At 41.1% G+C, this 18764-nt stretch overlaps 1 protein-coding gene across 3 annotated transcripts in view; it reads left to right on the top strand.

The window, feature by feature from the left end:
• The first annotated feature begins 2660 nt into the window (after positions 1-2660).
• GARIN2 (golgi associated RAB2 interactor family member 2) overlaps positions 2661-18764 on the top strand; it is a 38985-nt gene continuing 22881 nt past the window's right edge. The window contains exons 1-6 of one of the 3 annotated variants that reach the window (XM_066342540.1): positions 2661-2721; positions 8768-8854; positions 10365-10527; positions 13238-13437; positions 14153-14687; positions 18036-18362. In XM_066342540.1, the coding sequence (XP_066198637.1) occupies positions 10369-10527; positions 13238-13437; positions 14153-14687; positions 18036-18362 (1221 nt within the window). In that variant the 5' untranslated portion in view covers positions 2661-2721; positions 8768-8854; positions 10365-10368. Of the gene's footprint in view, positions 2722-5671; positions 5723-8767; positions 8855-8994; positions 9017-10364; positions 10528-13237; positions 13438-14152; positions 14688-18035; positions 18363-18764 lie in introns of those variants that run through there. The other 2 variants (XM_066342539.1, XM_066342541.1) reach the window with 2 other exon arrangements.

Genomic DNA, 18764 nt, shown 5'->3' with positions numbered 1-18764 from the left:
TTAGAAGATTTCCTGGCATATGTATATATTTGTAGGCATCAGAACATATTTGTTTAATGAAATACATTACATAGAGCTTTCTGTATAGCCAGAACTTTTTACTTGTTTAATTTTGACAAAACCCTGTAAGGATTAACATTTCTATATTACAGGTGAGGAAATTAAGTCAGAAAAATTAAGCAACTTGTCCATGGTCACATAGCTAATAAGAGGAGGAGTTAAGATTCAGATTTAGCAATCTGGCTCAGAGTCCATACTCTTAAACACTACGCTATAGAAACAGAAAATTGTTAGAGAAGAGGGCAAGGCCATTGGGCACATCTTTGTTTGGAGTGTTGGAGGAAAAGGGCCAGGAATGGAATGAAAGGAAGAGCATTTTGTAGACAAGAGTAAGCCAGGTAGAGCAGTGTCCAAAAATCAAGAAGGAAAGTTTCAAGAAGGAAGAATAATTAACTGTAAAAAAGAAATGTCAAGAAAGATGAAGGCTCAGAAAGATTTATTGATTTGGCAATTATTTGTGAGCTACACAAATGCAAGTTCAATAATGGGTTGAGGGCAATAAGACATTGCAGAATACAAACCATGAATATGAATTCTTTGGAACTTGTGCATAACAAAGGAAGATACCAGATGGTAGCTTGAACAGATAACAAGGTGGAGGAAACATTTTTGTAGGTTTTGAGAAAAGAGAAACAAACAATGGTGGGCATATTAAAAATGTAAGAGTAAGGTTCCAAATGGAGAAAGAAGAAGGAGGGGCTGGATTTAAGGACCCTCGTGGCCCAATTAGCCTGGAGAAGAAAAGAAACATTTTTTCCTTATGAGTTAGAAAAGGGAAAAAATATAAAGTCATTTGAAATAGATACAAAAGAAATTTAATTTAAAAGTATAGGTTCAATGAATTGTTCTACTTGACACAGTAGAAGTCTCATTATCATCTAATCTAGTTGCATTTATTTGACCAAAATTATTTTAGAATTACATATAAATGACATATATTCTTTGTCTTAGTAGTTGATATTTAAATAAAAGACTAGAGAAGACATTTTTAGATTTTTGCTTATAGCTGTGTGGAAATTAAGCAGTTTCTTTTTAACCTGCTTTTTTGGTTCTATGTGTGGGTTATTTCAAACCCTATCACACAATGAAAAAAATATAAGTAGATTAAGTTTACCAAGTAAATGCTATTAAGTGATGTTGCATATTACAGCAAGTGGATTCTTTGCATGGCTTTCATTTTTAAAATTATTTGCCAATAAAACTTTGTGGATCTAACCCTTAATGAACCCTTGATCTTCATGCAACCCTAACAAGGTAAGTCATTATTATTCCCAATTATAAAAAATGGAGATTTGGCCCTGGCCAGTTGGCTCAGTGGTAGAGTGTCAGCCTGGTGTGCAGGAGTCCTGGGTTCGACTCCTGGCCAGGGCACACAGGAGAGATGCCCATCTGCTTCTCCATCCCGCCCCCTCCCCTTCCTCTGTCTCTCTTCCCCTCCCGCAGCCTGTGCTCCATTGGAGCAAAGTTGGCCTGGGTGCTGAGGATAGCTCTATGGCCTCTGCCTCAGGCGCTAGAATGGCTCTGGATGCAGCAGAGCGATGCCCCAGATGGACAGAGCATCACCCCCTGGTGGGTATGCCGGGTGGATCCCGGTCAGGCGCATGTGGGAGTCTGACTGCCTCCCCGTTTCCAACTTCAGAAAAAAAAAAGGAGATTTGTGTAAGTATAGAATTCAAAGCAGATAAACTATCTTGTTATTCCAATGGTGATGAATCAAAGTTAAATAATACATCACATTTTAACATGCTTATAAGAAATATTAAGCCCAACTCTAACAGAAAGGTACATTGTTCATCAATAACTTAGCCTAGAACCAAAAGTTTAAAGAATTGCTCAGTTCTGACCATTTTGTATGGTCAGTTACCAATATTTCTCCTGTAAACTTTTGTAATAATTTAATAATTTATTAAACACATTTATTAAGTTTCTATACTAGTATGCCAGTCCCCGTGCTAGGCACTAGTGATACAGTGATGAATGAGACAAAGACTGATATCCAGTCTTTGGAGAAAATGATAATGAGAAAGCCAAAAAAAACTTTTTTTTAAATACAGATTATGAAAAGTCTATGAAGAAATGCAATGATATATTAGAGAAAAAGTGGGTGGAGGCCTAAATCATATTCAGTTACTGTGTCAGGGTCCAGCCATTAAAAAAGCAGAAATCACACTAGGAGACTTTAGGAATAGGTTAAATAGATGGAAAGATGGAAAAGCACAAAGGAAACATTAAGATGTCAGAGATGGTAACTATAGGAAACAACTACCACACTAGGGCTGAAGAGGTTAGAATAATCAGAATCTAGAAGCTCAAAAGTCAGACCCTTTGGAGTTAAGACTCAACCCTAAGGAGAGGGCACTGCCCAGTTGTTCTGAGAGATGGAAAAAAAGTCTAGAACTAGTTGCTCTTTGTTGTCAGGGTGACAGTGACAGAAACAAAAATAAACAGGAAGGAACATAAGTCCCTTCTTCCCTCCCTCTGCTTGCAAAGCTCCCTGTAATCTAATGCAACCTATTGTTGAACCTAACAGGAAAGTCAGCTGGCAAAATAAATGTAGTTTGCAGAGTTCCAGCCCCAGCACCACAATGCAAAATGCAATGGCGGATTTGGAGCTGAGAGATAATCACTTGTCAAGAGATCGAGGAAGGGCCCTCTAAACAGGTAACATTTGAACTCAGATCTGAAAATAAGGCCCACACATTAAGAATTGGAGGAAGAGCATTTCAGACAGAAAAGGGCTTAAACAATACATCAGAAGGGAGACAGAAGTATGATCAGGGAGGGAGAAGTGGTCTGAGATATACACTGCTCACAAAAATTAGGGGTATTTTATTGCTTCATACTCATTTTGAAATATCCCCTAATTTTTGTGAGCAGTTGGAGAGAAATGGAGCCAGATCACACTCACAAATGTATAGGATCTTGGGTGTAATACTAAATGCACATATACACACTTTATGATATACATCAGATATTCTAAGAGCATTGGGAAGCAACTGAAGTTTTCAGAAAAACAATGTTATTTACTAAACACCCACTGAACACAAGACAACATGCTAGACAAGGGTTCCCACAAACAACTCATTCTCTACCTCCCACACCTGCTACTCTGCCTATATTTTTGTTTTCTGGTTAATGACACCACCATTTAACCAGTTTCCCAAACCAGAAACCTCTGAGTCATTCTTTCTTCTCACTCCCCGCATCCAGTTAGTCACCAAATTCTATCAACTCTGTTAATATATAGTTCCTAAATTAACCCCCTGTTTTTTATTCTACTACTACCTACCTGGTCTCTGCACCTCCAGAACTGTCATCCCAAAATCCATCCTTTGTGCTGCTACCAGAATGATCAATCCAGAACATAAATTTCCCTCTGCTAAAACGCTTCCTTAGAAAATTACTGTAGCAGATGAGGTCCAAGCCCTCAGGAGGGCATTCAAGGCCCTCTACAATCCAGTCTCCCCCTCCACCAACTATATTTTTTCCCTCCAACTTTATGTAATACCTGACCATTTGCAGTCACCCCTTTAAACCATGTCATTTCATGCCTCAGTGCCTTTCCTCAGGCTGGCTAATCTTTCAAAATTTAACTTGGGCATTAACTCTTCCAGGAACCCTTTCCTAAATCCCCAGACTGAACTAAGTGCCCCTCATCTGTGCTCCTGCTTATCACTGCATCTCCGCGGAATAATCTGCTCACATGACCCGTCCCAGACTTGACAGGAAGTTCCTTGAGGCAGAAGCTGTTCACCTTTGTAGCCCAGTAAGCTGTAGGTACTCATTACCGAGCTGATGAACAGAATTGACCTTGGGTTACACTCACCAAGAAACCAGAGACAGAACCTGGCAGGAAAACTTCATATCCCAAGCTTAGAACATGGGATCTACAGAGAAGAAACCATGCAGGCATGAGCAAGCGGGCAAATCTCGTGAGGTACAGGACAGAGTACTAACTGGTCATGCATGAACCTCACTTCAACAAAGAGCCTCAAATTCTGACTTATGGCATCCACTCCAAATGAAATTTATATGTAAGGTTTTACATTCTGTGTGTGTTAAAAAGCATTAATATCTTAAAAGTTAATTTTTAAAATATAGCATGATTTTTATTTTCTCCTTTTGCTATTTCTTCACTTTTTAATATACCAGTAGCTGCAAAAGAAAATGGAAGAGACAATATCAAAGACTTTCATCAAGGTACATCATAATTAAATTAATAACATCAACTTGGAAGAGATGAGATCAGATTTATGCAAAAATGTTTCCTGGCCCTGAGGCAAGAAGAACAGTTCCATGGCAAGTGGATCATGCAATAAATATACTGAATGAAGAAATGGGTGGCAGGCCATCTAGTCCAGGGCAATCCGATGACTAGAGGAAGAATTTGTTCATCCAAAAGAGGTTGTTACAGAGAGGAGATGGCAAAGGGTGTGTCTGAGGCCAAAATAATGGGAAACCCTCTGAGCCTGCATGGAGAGGCCGCTCTTGCCTGCAGGCTGAGCTAGTTGTCACCAGAGCCTGATGCCATTCAACAGTCTAGTTAGACACCAACCCTCAACTTTGTCTCTGGGAAAACTGCCTGATATACATCCTATGGGAGTGGATCCTGTGGTCTCTCCAACACCAATGCCTGGTCCCCAAGGGAAGCTACAATTCTTGAGGAAATAGGAACACTATCCTCTCAAAACTCAGATGGTTCATGTTTATTCGGAGAGACTGGGTATTCTCTGGGCCCTGTCCAAAGCCAGTATTTCAATCTAGAATATGGTGACTCACAGGAAGTGAATCCACCAAGGCCATCTCCAAGCCTCAGTGGTCAGCTAGTCACCCCTTGTGCCCTTCAATCCTCATGAGCAGATGAGGAGTTAACTACACAGGTAGGCATCTGTGGTACGTGACAAAATGCAGAAGGCAACAGAGGATGCTGTCACAGGGAAGGGGAGAACCTCCTAGCCACACAGAAAAGCGGAGGCAACCTAATCACACAGCCTCAAGAAAATACTGTGTGTGTATTTATACCCATTCGTTCGTCCAACAAAGACTGAGTGCCTACTCAGGATGTGTCCAGAATACACTCAGTGATGGCGGTCTGAAGACAGAGGCCTCTGCCCCTGAGATTCATACATTCTTTTGAAGTTTCTCCTCACCAAAGCTCAGAGTGACTTAAATATGTTTGTCTCTGGAAACGGGGATATCGGGTATCAATTGTGTCAGTTGAATGATGAATGATATAAAGTATTTTCAACTTTCTCGGTATATCTTTTCTATGGTGATTCTATTGCTAAATTGACTTTTCTCTCCAGAGTTTTCATCTGAAAACCTTACACTGCAACCAGAATGACCAGTCCTGAGCTGTCTGGGCTTCCCTGGAATAGTGACAATACCGAATCTCAGAACCTCACTTTAGGCTGCTCCTCCCCATGGCTCTTGTCTTCGTTGGGAGGCTATGTCAGCCCATTATGATGCAGGAGCGATGGAACAATGCCCGGATCAGCCTGGCTGCCAGGGCTTCTTTCACTAGCTAGTCAGTTGCCTGGCCACTAGACACAAACACCTTCTGCCAAAGAAATGTGAAGAGTTGGAAACGTGATATTTGGAGACTCATCTTCTAATGAACATCCAGGAGATCTCCGGAGGTCTGTTTCAACCTCGCCTCTGTGTAAGTGACTCTCCAGTTACTTCAACTTTGCTGTGAACCTGAAGTTAAAGGAATGGATAGTTCAATGCAATTTCAAATAATCCCAGGACAAAGTGTCTGGTTTTTTGGGTTTTTTTTTCTTCTTTTCCTTCTAGTTTCATTTTTTTGTACCATAACCCGAACAAGCGGGAAAGCTCAGAAATAACAACATCTGATTGCTGAATTTTAAAAAATAATTTCATTGAGTTTGAGATTGAAATTAGAATAAGTTTTCCAGATTCTCTACAAATTTTGATTTTTCAAATGGTTACCCCAATTTTCTTCCACAAGTGCCTGAGAATGGAATGAATTTGTGGAAAGACAGTGATTTTTAATTGTTCAAATGGGAGAGAAGATCGGAACACGGGGCTTTTCTATGCAAAGCTCAGAGGTTAGTTGAGGAGATCTTGTTGTCAGGAGAGAAAAGCCACAATATTTAGACTTCTCAAAGGTGTAACCAAAATTGCAACCTGGAATTGTGATGGACTCAATCCTAAAAATGTTTCTTAGTGTGTTAAGAATCTTAGAAAAATTCATCTAAGCAAATGCTACACTTCAAAGCACTGTGAAGAACTAGCCTTGGCACCAAGTATCACAGAGAACAGCTTTAACAGGTGATGGGTAAACACCGTCATTTAAGAGCTTTCCTGGCATTACTGAAATAACATAAAAGAAAAAGACAAGAGATTCTAGGTGGTCAATATATGGGTGTTCACTATAGAATTCTTTCAACTTTGCCATAGGTTTGAAATTTTTTTATAACAAAATACCAGGGGGGAAACCACATGGGAATGGTAAATAGCAAATACTTATAGAGAACATTGTAGGAGCATTTGTAGACAACACTCGGAATTAGGCGGTCAGAAAAGCCCACAGAAACACTTCTACACTGTCTCCCAGACATACACTCCCTCCCCCTTCTCAGTTTCCATTAAAACTCAAGCTTTCCTGGTTCCAAAAAATAATTCCTAATGACTGCATTTATTCCTGGGAAACTGAAGACATACCACCACCACCGTAGGGTAGTACCTCACACCCACACTATTCTTAGCTCTAATGGGGCCTTGGTCATCCTTGGAACATTATCCAGATAGGGAGGTCCTGATGACATTATGCAAAGGCTAGAGCAAAAGTAATTTGCTCTCGCAAACTACTGAAGTAGTTCCACCCCTGAAATGTATGCAGCTCATTGCTTCTCTGGGATTGCTTCTCTGAACTTAGTTTCCTTGTTAAACCACTGGCATTGGCTTCTGGTCTGTGATCAGATTTAATATGGAATCTCTCTACCTTTTACTGAAAGCTAACAGTGCTTTTCTTTCTTTTTTAAGTGAGAGGTAGGGAGGCAAAAACAGATTCCCACATGCACCCTGACCGGGATCCAGCCAGCAGGCCCCTACTAGGTGATACTCTGCTCAGCTGGGCCACAGCTCCATTGCTCATCAACCAAGCTATTTTAGAGCCTGAGGCTAAGGCCATGGAGCCATCCTCAGCACCCAGGGCCAACTTTTGCTGAAACCATTCAAACCACTCAAGCCATGGCTATGGGAGGGGAAAAAAGAGAGAGAGATATGGGGAGGGGGGATGCTTCAAAACCAGGATTTCCACACGCTGGGCCAACACTCTACCACTGAACCAACCGTCAATTATAAGATACCATTATTTTGTGGACACTGAGAAAGAAAAAAAAAATGCTACTAATTACATAATTCAATGCTTTCTTATTACTTAGATGTCTTCCACACATAATTAGTCATCTTCCATGCCACCATCCTCTGTGCATTTCTTAAAGAAGTGTTCCATTCTAGTCTCTGGAAAATTTTCCTGGGTTTCCAACATGCACTCTGCAAGTTATGTCCTAGAATTTCTCAATTTTACCAGAAGATAGCAACAAAAGGTTTTCAGGTAACCCGTTAGGAACATATTTTAAATGGCAATTAAATGCAACCCAGCTACAATCAATGTACATAATTTATTATGAACAACCATGATTAAGTTCATGCATATGCAGCCAAATGACAACCACCATGCCATTATTCCTAGTGGTCACAAGATTTATTCCATTTCAGAGTTGTTAAGCTAAGGAAAAACATGTTTCTTAGAATGGATGAAATGTGGGAAATATGAAACTAGCAATAATCAAGAGAGACAGACACCTTGTTCAGTGTTTTCTATACATCAGTGTGCATTCACTCACCCCAACACTGCATTCAGTTGGCTAGTTTTATCCTCATTTTATAGATGAGGAAATTGAGCTCAGAGATGTTAGTAACATGGTCCAAAGACACAAAAGTAGCAAGTGATAGAGTCCAAATATAAACCTGGATGTGTCTGACTCCAGAATCCATTATATTCCCACCAACCCAGTTTTCACATTGGCCTTGTGCCTCTTAAATTCTGATAGTAACTATAGTTGTAGTTCACCTGGTTCAGGTATTCCTGAAGGGGTTACCTGAATCAGAATTGTATGGAGATGAGATAGAATTGTCTATAGTGACTGTAATCACAATAGGATATGAGAACTGTACACAAGTGTCAAAATATTGAGCATAAGCATATATAAGTATATATAAATATTATGCATACATTCAATAACTACCAGCTGGGAAGTTAGAGAGTTGTTTATGCTACTCTGGCTTATGTACAGAAAGAAAACTCTCAGGCTTCTTACAAAGCTCCACTGCATAAAGGTTATTTGCATCTACATTACTTCCTTTGTCACATTAACAAATATCTTCATTGGCTATAGGAGCCCAGGATTTCACTGTTTGGCAGTTTCTGGCCAACTATGAGCTATAGACTTATGATTGCCCATTCTACTTGCCAAAAGACCATGAGTAGGACCGTTGACAAAAGTTTAGCTCAGATATAGACAGCAGCCCTCTGAACATTTCACCCACCTAGTTTGACTGGAAGAACTCTTTTTAAACCATGAAGCTCACATTTGAAATAAAAATAAGGATTACTATTGAAATTTTCTTGAAATTGTACTAGATACTTTATTTTCTATTTGTGTTTCTTTCACAAAAGACTTCATCATGAAAAAGAAGAAGTCCAAACTGAAGTGAGTTTTAAAACAGTCTCCCGGAAAGGCCTGGGGCTTGGTCATGAGTTAAGGTAGGATATGACGGTGCGTGTTGATGAGACCATGTGAGATACACCATGCATGCTTTCCTTCCCTTTTGTCTCTCTTCCTCCTTTCTCTTTCCCTTCCTTTTCTACTTTCCAGGCTTTCTTTTCCTCTTTCCCTCCTCTGGGAGTTTAGCTGTGTGACGCTGGGTAAGTTACTTCCTATCTCCAAGCCTCGATTGCACAATGTATCAAATGATTATGTTAATAATGCTACTTCCTAGTGTCACCAGAATTAAATGAGGGCACGTAAGCTGTTATTGCCTCCCACACAACAAGCACTAAGTAAATTCTGTTGGTTATTATTTTCCTTTCTATTTTAGGTGGCACTTGTTTCTTCTCTCTCTTTTTCTTTTTTTCCTGAAGTGCTTCTTTTTTTTTTTTTTTTTTTCTTTTTTTGGTCTCATTCTTCTTATGTTTTCACTTCTCTGGACTATTTTACTTTTTTGTTCTTCTTGACTCATTTTACTTCCCGTATGTTCCAGCGTGAGCTGGCGCTAGGGAGGCATTCATTTAGTGTCCACCAGCAGAAGGTCTGTGAGGAGCTCCCACACTCACCGCGCCCAGTCATACGCTCGAAGGATGTCAGGCAGCAGTGTGGCCTCTGTGCCCCACGGCTCTGACTAGGACAGTAAGGAGCCAGGTCCACTAAGTACCCATTAGTTCAGGCCAGGGGGAAAATTAAGTCTCTAGGAAGAACTGAGGTGGAAATGTGTCCACAGGAGCTCCGCTGCCAGCTAAGGACTCTTCCTCTAACCGGTATGGAGTTTGTGAAGAGAGAGGGGTGAACATTTGAACGGAATTCTATTCTGCGGCCTTGTTGCCTTCCTGAGATTCTGTGATTCTTAGTAGATGAGACCTAGTGATGCAGAGCCATTGCTGCAGAGGTTTTGGGAGAGAGAGCAGGAGATGAATAACTGTCATGGATTAGATCCAGATCCCCTATTTACCTCCCGTCCCACAGCTCCGCCTCGGGCATGGGTGAATGGTCAGGAAGACATGCTCTCAGCGTAGCACAGTGTTTATAATCTATTTACAAAAAATGACTTGTGAACCCTGAATGCTGGAAGGGAGAGTAGTACATTAATTAAGAAGACAGAAAATAATGGTTTGGGGGGCATGGGGCATATGTTGTGAGAGGCCTTTCCTAACCCAGAGAGTCAATGGGGCCAGCCCCAAGCCCCAGGCGCCTTTTATTCCCTGTATCTGTTCTAGAGTCTTTGTAGCCCTTATCACCCAAGATCTTTTTCTTTTTCTTTTTTTCTTTTTTTAAGTTTTTTGCTCTCTGCTTCCCCACAGTGTAAAAGCTGCCTGAGGGGAGGGATCTTATCAGCCCCGTTGAGGTGTATCTCCAGTATGCCAAGTCCCTAGCACATCCTAGACGTGGATAAAAGCTGTTGAATGAATAAGCGAGGCTACATAAGTGTCATATTAAATTTTCTCTGCATCTGTTCCTTGTCTGCCCACTTTGGTTGGTTTCCCAACACCTGCGTGTCAGCACAATGAGGAAGAAGAACAGGAAGTCTCCCGCGAGGATCAGTGAGCAAAATGCCATCGCCATCCCACCCTCGCTCAGCCCAGGACACCTCCAAACTATGTCGGATGGAGGGGAGTATGTCCCTTACCTGTCGCCTCCTGTGTTAGAGGGCAGTTTTATCCAGGTAAGTCTCTGAGCCCTGAATTATGTTACAATAACCTCACTCACTTAGCTGAAGATGACTGGAAAGGTTGGGAGGAGAAATGTTTTAAATGTGACAAGGGAATGTGAGATACAGTTAAAGGGAACAGCTTTAGAGCTTTAAAAACAACTGAAAATAATGATGATATATGAAGGCAAAATTCATTTCAAATTTTCCCAACTCTAACCTAGGAATTCTGTCCTAACTCTACCGTAATTGTCTATCTTCATCTGCCCAAAATTACGGGAAGAACCCGCAGTCATCTTTAGGATATCCTGCCACAGGAGAGCAGTCAGATAACTCCTTTCTTAGACTCAGAAGACATTTTAAAGAATAACCTTTATGACACAAATAAGGTTTAAAGTAAATTTTGGCTCTTAGTTCTAAAGGTAAATTACGATTGCCAACTTGTGTCAGGGAGAAAAGTTTTCTTTCAGAGAAATGTAGCTACATTATGAATGAAACTACATTTAAATGCATTTGGAAGCAGTCCTAACTTTCCTTTGGACATTCGACGTTAAAATAGTCAGACAAAGAAATAAGGAAATGAATTCAGTGGTGTGGGCCATACCCCTAAACTTCACTGCAATGCCACAACCACGTCGAGCACAAAACACACCCATTCCAGCCTGACCTGTGGTGGCGCAGTGGATAAAGTGTCGACCTGGAAATGCTGAGGTCGCCGGTTCGAAACCCTGGGCTTGCCTGGTCAAGGCACATATGGGAGTTGATGCTTCCTGCTCCTCCCCCCTTCTCTATCTCTCCTCTCTCTCTCTCTGTCTCTCCCTCTCCTCTCTAAAAATGAATAAATAAAAAATAAATAAATAAAAAGAAAATTGTAGCAGGAATTCTTTAAAAAATTTAAAAAAAAAATTAAAAAAACACACCCATTCCAGAGCTCCTCTGCTGGTTCCACGGTGGGGTGGCAGGGAGGAGCACGGCATCCTCTTTATCTTCCATAAACACCTCCCTGCACTGACACCTGGGAACTAGGGAGACCTTCCAGCTGCGGAGCCACAGGCCGGAGGCGACACCTCCACAAACACTGATGTTTAAGTGATGCCACAGAACTCATGCAATAAGTCATCGTTTTATGTACTTTACTTCCCATATGCTTCGTTCCTACTAATAATCTTCTTATTTTATTTTTCACACTTCTTGCACACTTTTCAAATAACCTTTGCATGTTCTAATGAACTCTGGGGGAGGCAGTTTATAGCATTCTATAAACCATCCATGGCCCCATATCAGGCCCTTCAACATGTGGTAAGTCATAAGGGTTCCTGATTCAACAGGTTTAAACGAAGAAAAAAAAAATTATCTCAAATAGAGTGCAAGAACCACAAGGCATCAGCTCACCCAGAGAGTGTCATCAAGGACCCAGGTTCCTCGTTTTGCTCTGTCACCCTCAAGCTAGCTCCCCTTGAACATCCCCTGCAAACAGGAGAGTGACAGCTTCCAGCAACAAGAGATGCCTCTTGTCCTTACATCTTTGTGAGAGCTCAGAATCCTTTTCCAGAGCAACCAGGAGGCTCCCACTAGTGTCTCGTTGGCCAGACCTGGGTCACATGCCACTGCTAAAAGCAATTACTGGCAGGGGATGGGTCACCATGACTGACTTTAGGTTAAATATCATTTAACCCCTGAGATGAGGCACCATCTCTGGGGTGGGTTCTAAACAAAACCAGAATTCTATTAATAGGGAAGAAGAGGGCATGGCATTGGGTACATAATCAATAGTGTAGGCTATGACCTCTTTCAGAATTTGTTTGTCTTTAAGTGATTTATTTTTTGAACAAGTTACTGTTCAGGTGAGAAACCAAGTGTTGCTTGGAACCTCTCTGACTTTCTTCACATCCCCATCCTCCCACTTCCCAGCCTCCTCCTCTTCCAACTGGCAGAGAACCTACTGGCTGAGGTTCTTGGGTTTGGGGGCTTTTTGCACATGCAAATCCTCGGCCTGAAAGTTCTCACTCAGTGAGAAGTGCCTTCATCAGGGGAGACTTCTCTAACCGCATGTCCAGGGGGTCCAGGACTGGCCAGTTGGTGAGTGTTCAGACATTTTGCAAGTGTTTGTTAAACACAGCCACTATTAAAAATTAATTATTAAAAGCAGAGGCAACGGATACTCAAGGCTCATTATTCCTGTTATTTCACTCCATTTGAGGCTATGGATTTAAGGGTTTGGCAAAGGTCAATGACAACTTTTGTGAGACTCAATTGGTTGAATGGAATTTAAGACAAAAGGGCATTATATATCACTATTTGTAAATTGTGTTCTATTAATACTTATATTTTATGTCAGTAAAATTTATAATAAATATATGTCCATGTACCTTCCAAGAGACAGTTGTTACACACTTACCAGCACACCACTCCTCCATCCCCCTCTAAGTCAAGTCCCCTGTTCTGTGTCCCACAGCACAGCACCCTGAACTTGGATTTGGTAACGATTCTTACAGTAATAATTAGTGACCGTTGTTTAATGTTCACCTTCCCTGGGAGACCTCCACGGGTCAGGGACCATGTCTGCCTTTTCACTGTGATAGTTCTAAGAATTCACATGAATAAGTGAGTGAAAAAATTGCATCGCATGCTCATTTCCTCATTATTTCCTACACTGTTTAGATAAGCGGGGTTGCCGGGACCATGCACCTAATCAGAAAACTCCTCTTCCTGTTCTCTGCCTTAGGTCAACAGGAAAGGTGAATCCATTTACCTTCATAATCGAGCCAACTGGGTGGCTGTAGGCATCTGCTCGACCAATTGCAGCCGCAACACCCCCGACGTGATGCTGCTAGCACATCTGACGCCCGCCGCCCAGAAAGATTCAGAACCGCTGTTTAAAAGTCTCTTCACATCTCCTTCTCCAGAGAAACTGGTGCTCACCAGGTGAGTTGCCAAAGGACGAGGAGAAGGATGGTTCAGAAAATATGCTTTACCCTTGAGGAGCTGAAAATAGAGATCACTGGTGACAGTTGCTACAAGGGAGCATCTCACTTGCACTCCTTGCTGCAGGCGAGAGAACTGCACCTTAAAAGTCTGAGAAAATAGTTTATGACAACCTGGCAGTCAAACAGGAAGTCAATTGAAAAACAAAATTAAACTTAAGTAACAGGAACCAAAGACTCAAACTGCCTCTCTTAGATTATGCTCCCCCCACTACCCCAGCATCCCAACCTCTAGCAGAATTAGCTGTGGTCTTCTCCCAAGCCACCAACTTGCTCTATGGCCTACAGCAAATCATCCAACTTCTCTAACTCACAATTTTGCAGGATTAAATAGGACAATTTCTCGTGGTAAGTAGTTGATACTCTGATTTTTTTACTACATCGGAGTCTTAGGAGTAAATGGATTCAAGTGAGATGATCCCCAGGAGCCCGAGTACATGTACTAAAAACGATAAGTTCTAAGCCTCCTACATGAAGGACCAGACCTGGGAGCGTGGCGGCCACAAGAAGGCACTGCCTCACCCCTTGCCTGCCCCTACCCAGGCCTGTGTGGGAGACAAGCCTGTTGACCTATGTCTCGCTCCTCAAACTGCTATAAAGCATAAAAGGAAGGAGCTTTGGATAATCTCCATTCAGGCCTCTGTGTTTGTTTGCAGGTTTCTCCCTCTGCAGTTTGTGACGCTGTCTGTGCACAACGCTGCGAACATGCAACTCAGAGTAAAGCTGGTGAGTGGCCGAGGCTACTACCTACAGCTCTGCCCCCCTGCGTGCAAACAGGACACCTTGTTTTCTCAATGGGTGGAACTCATCTCCCTCTTGGATCAGGAGAAAACCAAAGCTTCCAAAGTGTCGGAAGTCTCAAGCCTCTCGGAAATCACAAATAGCACAGACGTCACAGGCTCCGGGGATACCGTGGACATTGCAGCCCTCACAGCTGCACAGACCCCACAGGTTTGCATGTGTTCAGACCCTATCCGTACCATAGGAAGCGTTGATTTCTCAGAATTTAAAGGCACCACCGATATCTGCGACCTCACGGATGTTCCAGAAAACGAGGTCTCTGAGGCCCCAGATATAAGAATTTTCACAGAAGTCACAGAAGTCACAGATCTCCATAACATCACAAACAGCTCAGAGGTCAAAGTGGTATTTGAAAATGACGACATAATAAGGGCCAAGCAAAAGGAAAAGGTATGTGACATCAAAGAGTTTCGTTCTTTAATAATCAAGAACAAGAATAATTACCAAGATTACTCTTCTTGGTTAGTTACTGGACATTGACTATCAAAATCCTGTTGAACTTACTCTGAGTAGCGTAATTTGAATTAGGAGATCTGATCCTTGAACCTGGTGTAAAGAACTTGTTAGGTGTCTCTTGAAATAGGTAGTGAGCACCCTTACCACCAAAATTCCCTCAGTATCAGAGAGTTCTGGTGGGATGGACAGAACTTGGGGATCCGCATCAGAAGACCTGGGTCAGAACTTTGACCTGCTGCATGGTAGTTTGGCCAAGTCACTGAACCTGCATGAGTCTCCACCTCATCTCAAAAGTGAGGATATTAATATCATATAAGGGCAATTATAAGGTTTAAATGTATATGAAAAGATGCAGTACATTGAAGAATGGGGTGAAACTTCAATAGGTAAAAGTAAGGGTGGAAATAAGAAACTAAAATACCAAAAAAAGTGAGTGGCTATAGTATAGCCCAGAAAGTGGACAAACACAGCCATATTTAATAATGGTCACTTCATTTTGGCTGGGGTATAACCTATGTAGAGAATATTAGGATATAAGATTGAACAGTTGCTTGCAAACCCTGAATATCAAAATAAGAAGTGTGGATTTCATCCTTTCGGTGTGAAGGAGCTGTATTTTTAAAAGATTAATTTGATGGCAGAATGAATTATAGGTAAATCAGTTTGAGGTCTCCTGCAGAGAACCTCCATGGAGCCCACAATAATAATAATAATAATAAAATTGGCAAAAGGCAAGGAAGAAGTTTCACAGAAAAAGAAATTTCCAATAAATACACTGGGAAAAAGTTTAACGTCACTAGGAATAAAAAAAATGCAAACTCAGAAAAAATATATAACTATCCTGACCAGGCAGTGGTGCAGTGGATAAAGCATTGGACCGGGACACAGAGGACCCAGGTTCCAAAACCCAAGGTTGCCAGCTTGAGTGCGGGCTCATCCAGCTTGAGCGCAAGCTTACCAGCTTGAGTACAGGGTCACTGGCTTGAGCGTGGGATCATAGACATGACCCCATTGTTGCTGGCTTGACCCAAAGGCCACTGGTTTGAGCAAGGGGTCACTCGCTCTGCTGTAGCCCCTTGGTCAAGGCACATATGAGAAAGCAATCAATGAACAACTCAGGAGCTGCAACAAAGAATTGATGCTTCTCATCTCTCTCCCTTTCTGCCTGCCCCTATCTTTCCCTCTCTCTGTCTCTCTCTCTGTCTCTTTCAGACACACATACACATACACACACACACATACACACACAAATATATATATAGAGAGATATAACTCTAAAACTATTAATTAAAATAATAAAAATAGTTGATGTTAGTAAAGCTGTGGTCAACGCAGAATTCATCATGGTAAGGATGAGAATTGATACAAACTTTCTTGAAACTATTATGAAGCAAGAACCTAAAAGTGTTTATACTCTTTGTAAGTTCACTTCTAGAAATCTTTCTAAAGGAATTAGTCAGAAATAGGAATGAGGATTTAGATATAAAGATGTTAATCATACCACATCTATACCATGTTTACAAAAATGAAATGATGAAAATAGGGAAGTAAAAATGTTCACTACAGAAGAAGTGACTAAATGGACTTAAATTCATGAGGGGAAGGCCCATATATGTCTTATTCAGGAGTGACCATAGTATGTATTTGGCAGGATTATAGGTACTTAGTAAATATTTGTTAAATGAATGACTATTCTGTAGCAATTTAAATTGTTGAAGAATTTTTCTTTACTTGGAGAACTTTTCATGATATAAAGTTGAGTGAAAAATGAAGACTATGATCCCTTCTGTATAAAACACACAGAGATAATAGAAGGAGAAAAAGTCCTATTGTTAACAGCAGTTTATTTCTGGATTTGGAGATGATAGGAAATTCATGTTTTCTTCACACTTTTCTGAATTTTCTGTTTCCTACAATAAAAACAATTAACTTTTAATGAAAAACAATTCAATTTTTAATGATATAAGGAAAATGCTTATAATAAGTCATTAAGTGAAAAGTGTAGGATATGAAACAAATAGAATCAGAAAGCGGACATATACAAAATAAATGGACCCTGGCCAGTTGGCTCAGTGGTAGAGCATTGACCAGCGTGTGGAAGTCCTGGGTTCGATTCCCAGTCAGGGCACACAGGAGAAGCGACCATCTGCTTCTCTACCCTTCCCCCTACCCCTTCTCTCTCTCTCTCTCTCTTTCTCTCTCTTCCTCTCCTGCAGCCATGGCCTGATTGATTCAGGCGCCTCACCCTGGGCACTGAGGATGGCTCAGGTGGAGCCTCCATCTCAGACACTGAAAATAGCTCAGTTGTGAGCATAGCCCCCAATGGGCAGAGCATCATCCTCAGACAGGGGTTGGGGTAGATCCCAGTCCAGGCGCATGCCTGGTCTGTCTCTGTATCTCTCCTACTCTCACTAAAAAATAAAGATAAAAAATAAATAAATGGACAGAAAGACCAGTGAAATGTGCCATAGTTGTAGTTATTTCTGACCAGTGGTGTCAAGCAAGCAATATCTTTTTTTCCTTTTACTTTATAGCTTACAGGATTTTAAAAAGTATTCTATAATAAATAGGTATTTCATTGTCAGACAAAATGAAGTTTTTAAGGAAGAAAATGATTGCATTGTTTTCAAGGAAAGGGAATGGAGGCTATGGACTAGGTAGGTGTGAAGCAAGGGATGCAAGAGACGCAGTCTTTAGAACTGGCTGGCCAATTGCTCCCCGGCCTGAGAGAGATTCTGAGGAAGACAGTGAGTGTGACTCAGAGAGGTGGTGCATTAACAGAAATTAGGAAATTAGGAGAAGAGGGGAGATTTTACGATATTAAGTTTTAGATAGAGGTTCTAAGACTTTTGAAAAACAAACACTTCAATATTATTATGAACTTACAACTCCTCTCACCTATTAAATCAAGCATAGCCTCACACTGGAGATTAGGTAGCAAGGCAGTTCAGAAAACCTTCCTTTCCCTGACAATTCAGGCACAGGAAGTACTGTAAGTAAGTACTTATTTTCCTGTGTGAGGTGACTTTGGTGTAATACTACATGAGTTTTTCAATGTGCTGTGCCAGGTCTCCACATTGCCAGCCTCCGACACCCGCCCCCCAACCTGGCCTCCTCGATGTAACAGCAAGCATTGTTCCCTCCGTAATGCGCCTGTGCACTCAAAGGCGCTCAGCAGATATGAATAAAATGATTACTGTTTTAGATGCAGCTCTATAAATAAAGTATATCTCTATAATGTCCTTCTGTTATCTGATTTGCTGCTGCTTGTTATTTTCAAAGCAAAAAATGGAAAACACTCTGAAGCATGGGTGTCTACAAGATACAAAAAGTAAGACTGAGTTAAAAGGAAGCTCAAAACACATCACCATCTCAGACGTAACACTGACTTTTGAAGGTGAAAAATGTTTTCATACTACCTTGTCTACTAAAGGAAGTGAGGCAAATACATGCAAGGAGGTGAGTGATGGAACCTTGGAAATAAGGACAACTGATTTAAAAAAAAAGAAAAACAAAGAAAAAAGGACAACTGATTTTAAAAACACGACTCTCAAGGCTGAAGAATCCAGGTACGTGACGCAGGAAATGCCGCGGGCTGTTAAGGCTGAGGTAAGGTAAATAAGTGTGTGCAACTTTAAAGTCTCTGCAACTTGGACATTTGTATCTAAAGAGTCTCAGACATAGAGACAATATAATCTAATGATGACATAGTCAACTTTTAATTATCCACATTTGGTTCAATCTTGTCTAATTTTTATTTTCACACCCGCTTCCCACACCATTCAGTTGGCTTTCTGGGCTGTCTGCTTAGTGTCAACTGTGTATGCTGAAGAAAATAGACTATAATCACAGGTCCATATTTAGGAGTTAGGGGACACAATTTCTAGAGCAAAGATTGGGTCCTTTTTCTTTTTATGCATCTCTATATTTTCTCCTCTATGTATCCCTTACACTTTTATACATTTTGAACTAATAGCTTAGTAATCTGAAAAAACTATTTTCATAACTTTA

Source organism: Saccopteryx leptura, chromosome 6, assembly GCF_036850995.1.
Source record: "Saccopteryx leptura isolate mSacLep1 chromosome 6, mSacLep1_pri_phased_curated, whole genome shotgun sequence".
Taxonomy (NCBI): domain Eukaryota; kingdom Metazoa; phylum Chordata; class Mammalia; order Chiroptera; family Emballonuridae; genus Saccopteryx; species Saccopteryx leptura.
Note: the sequence above shows the minus strand (reverse complement) of the source record. Positions and strands in the feature narration are given on the sequence as shown.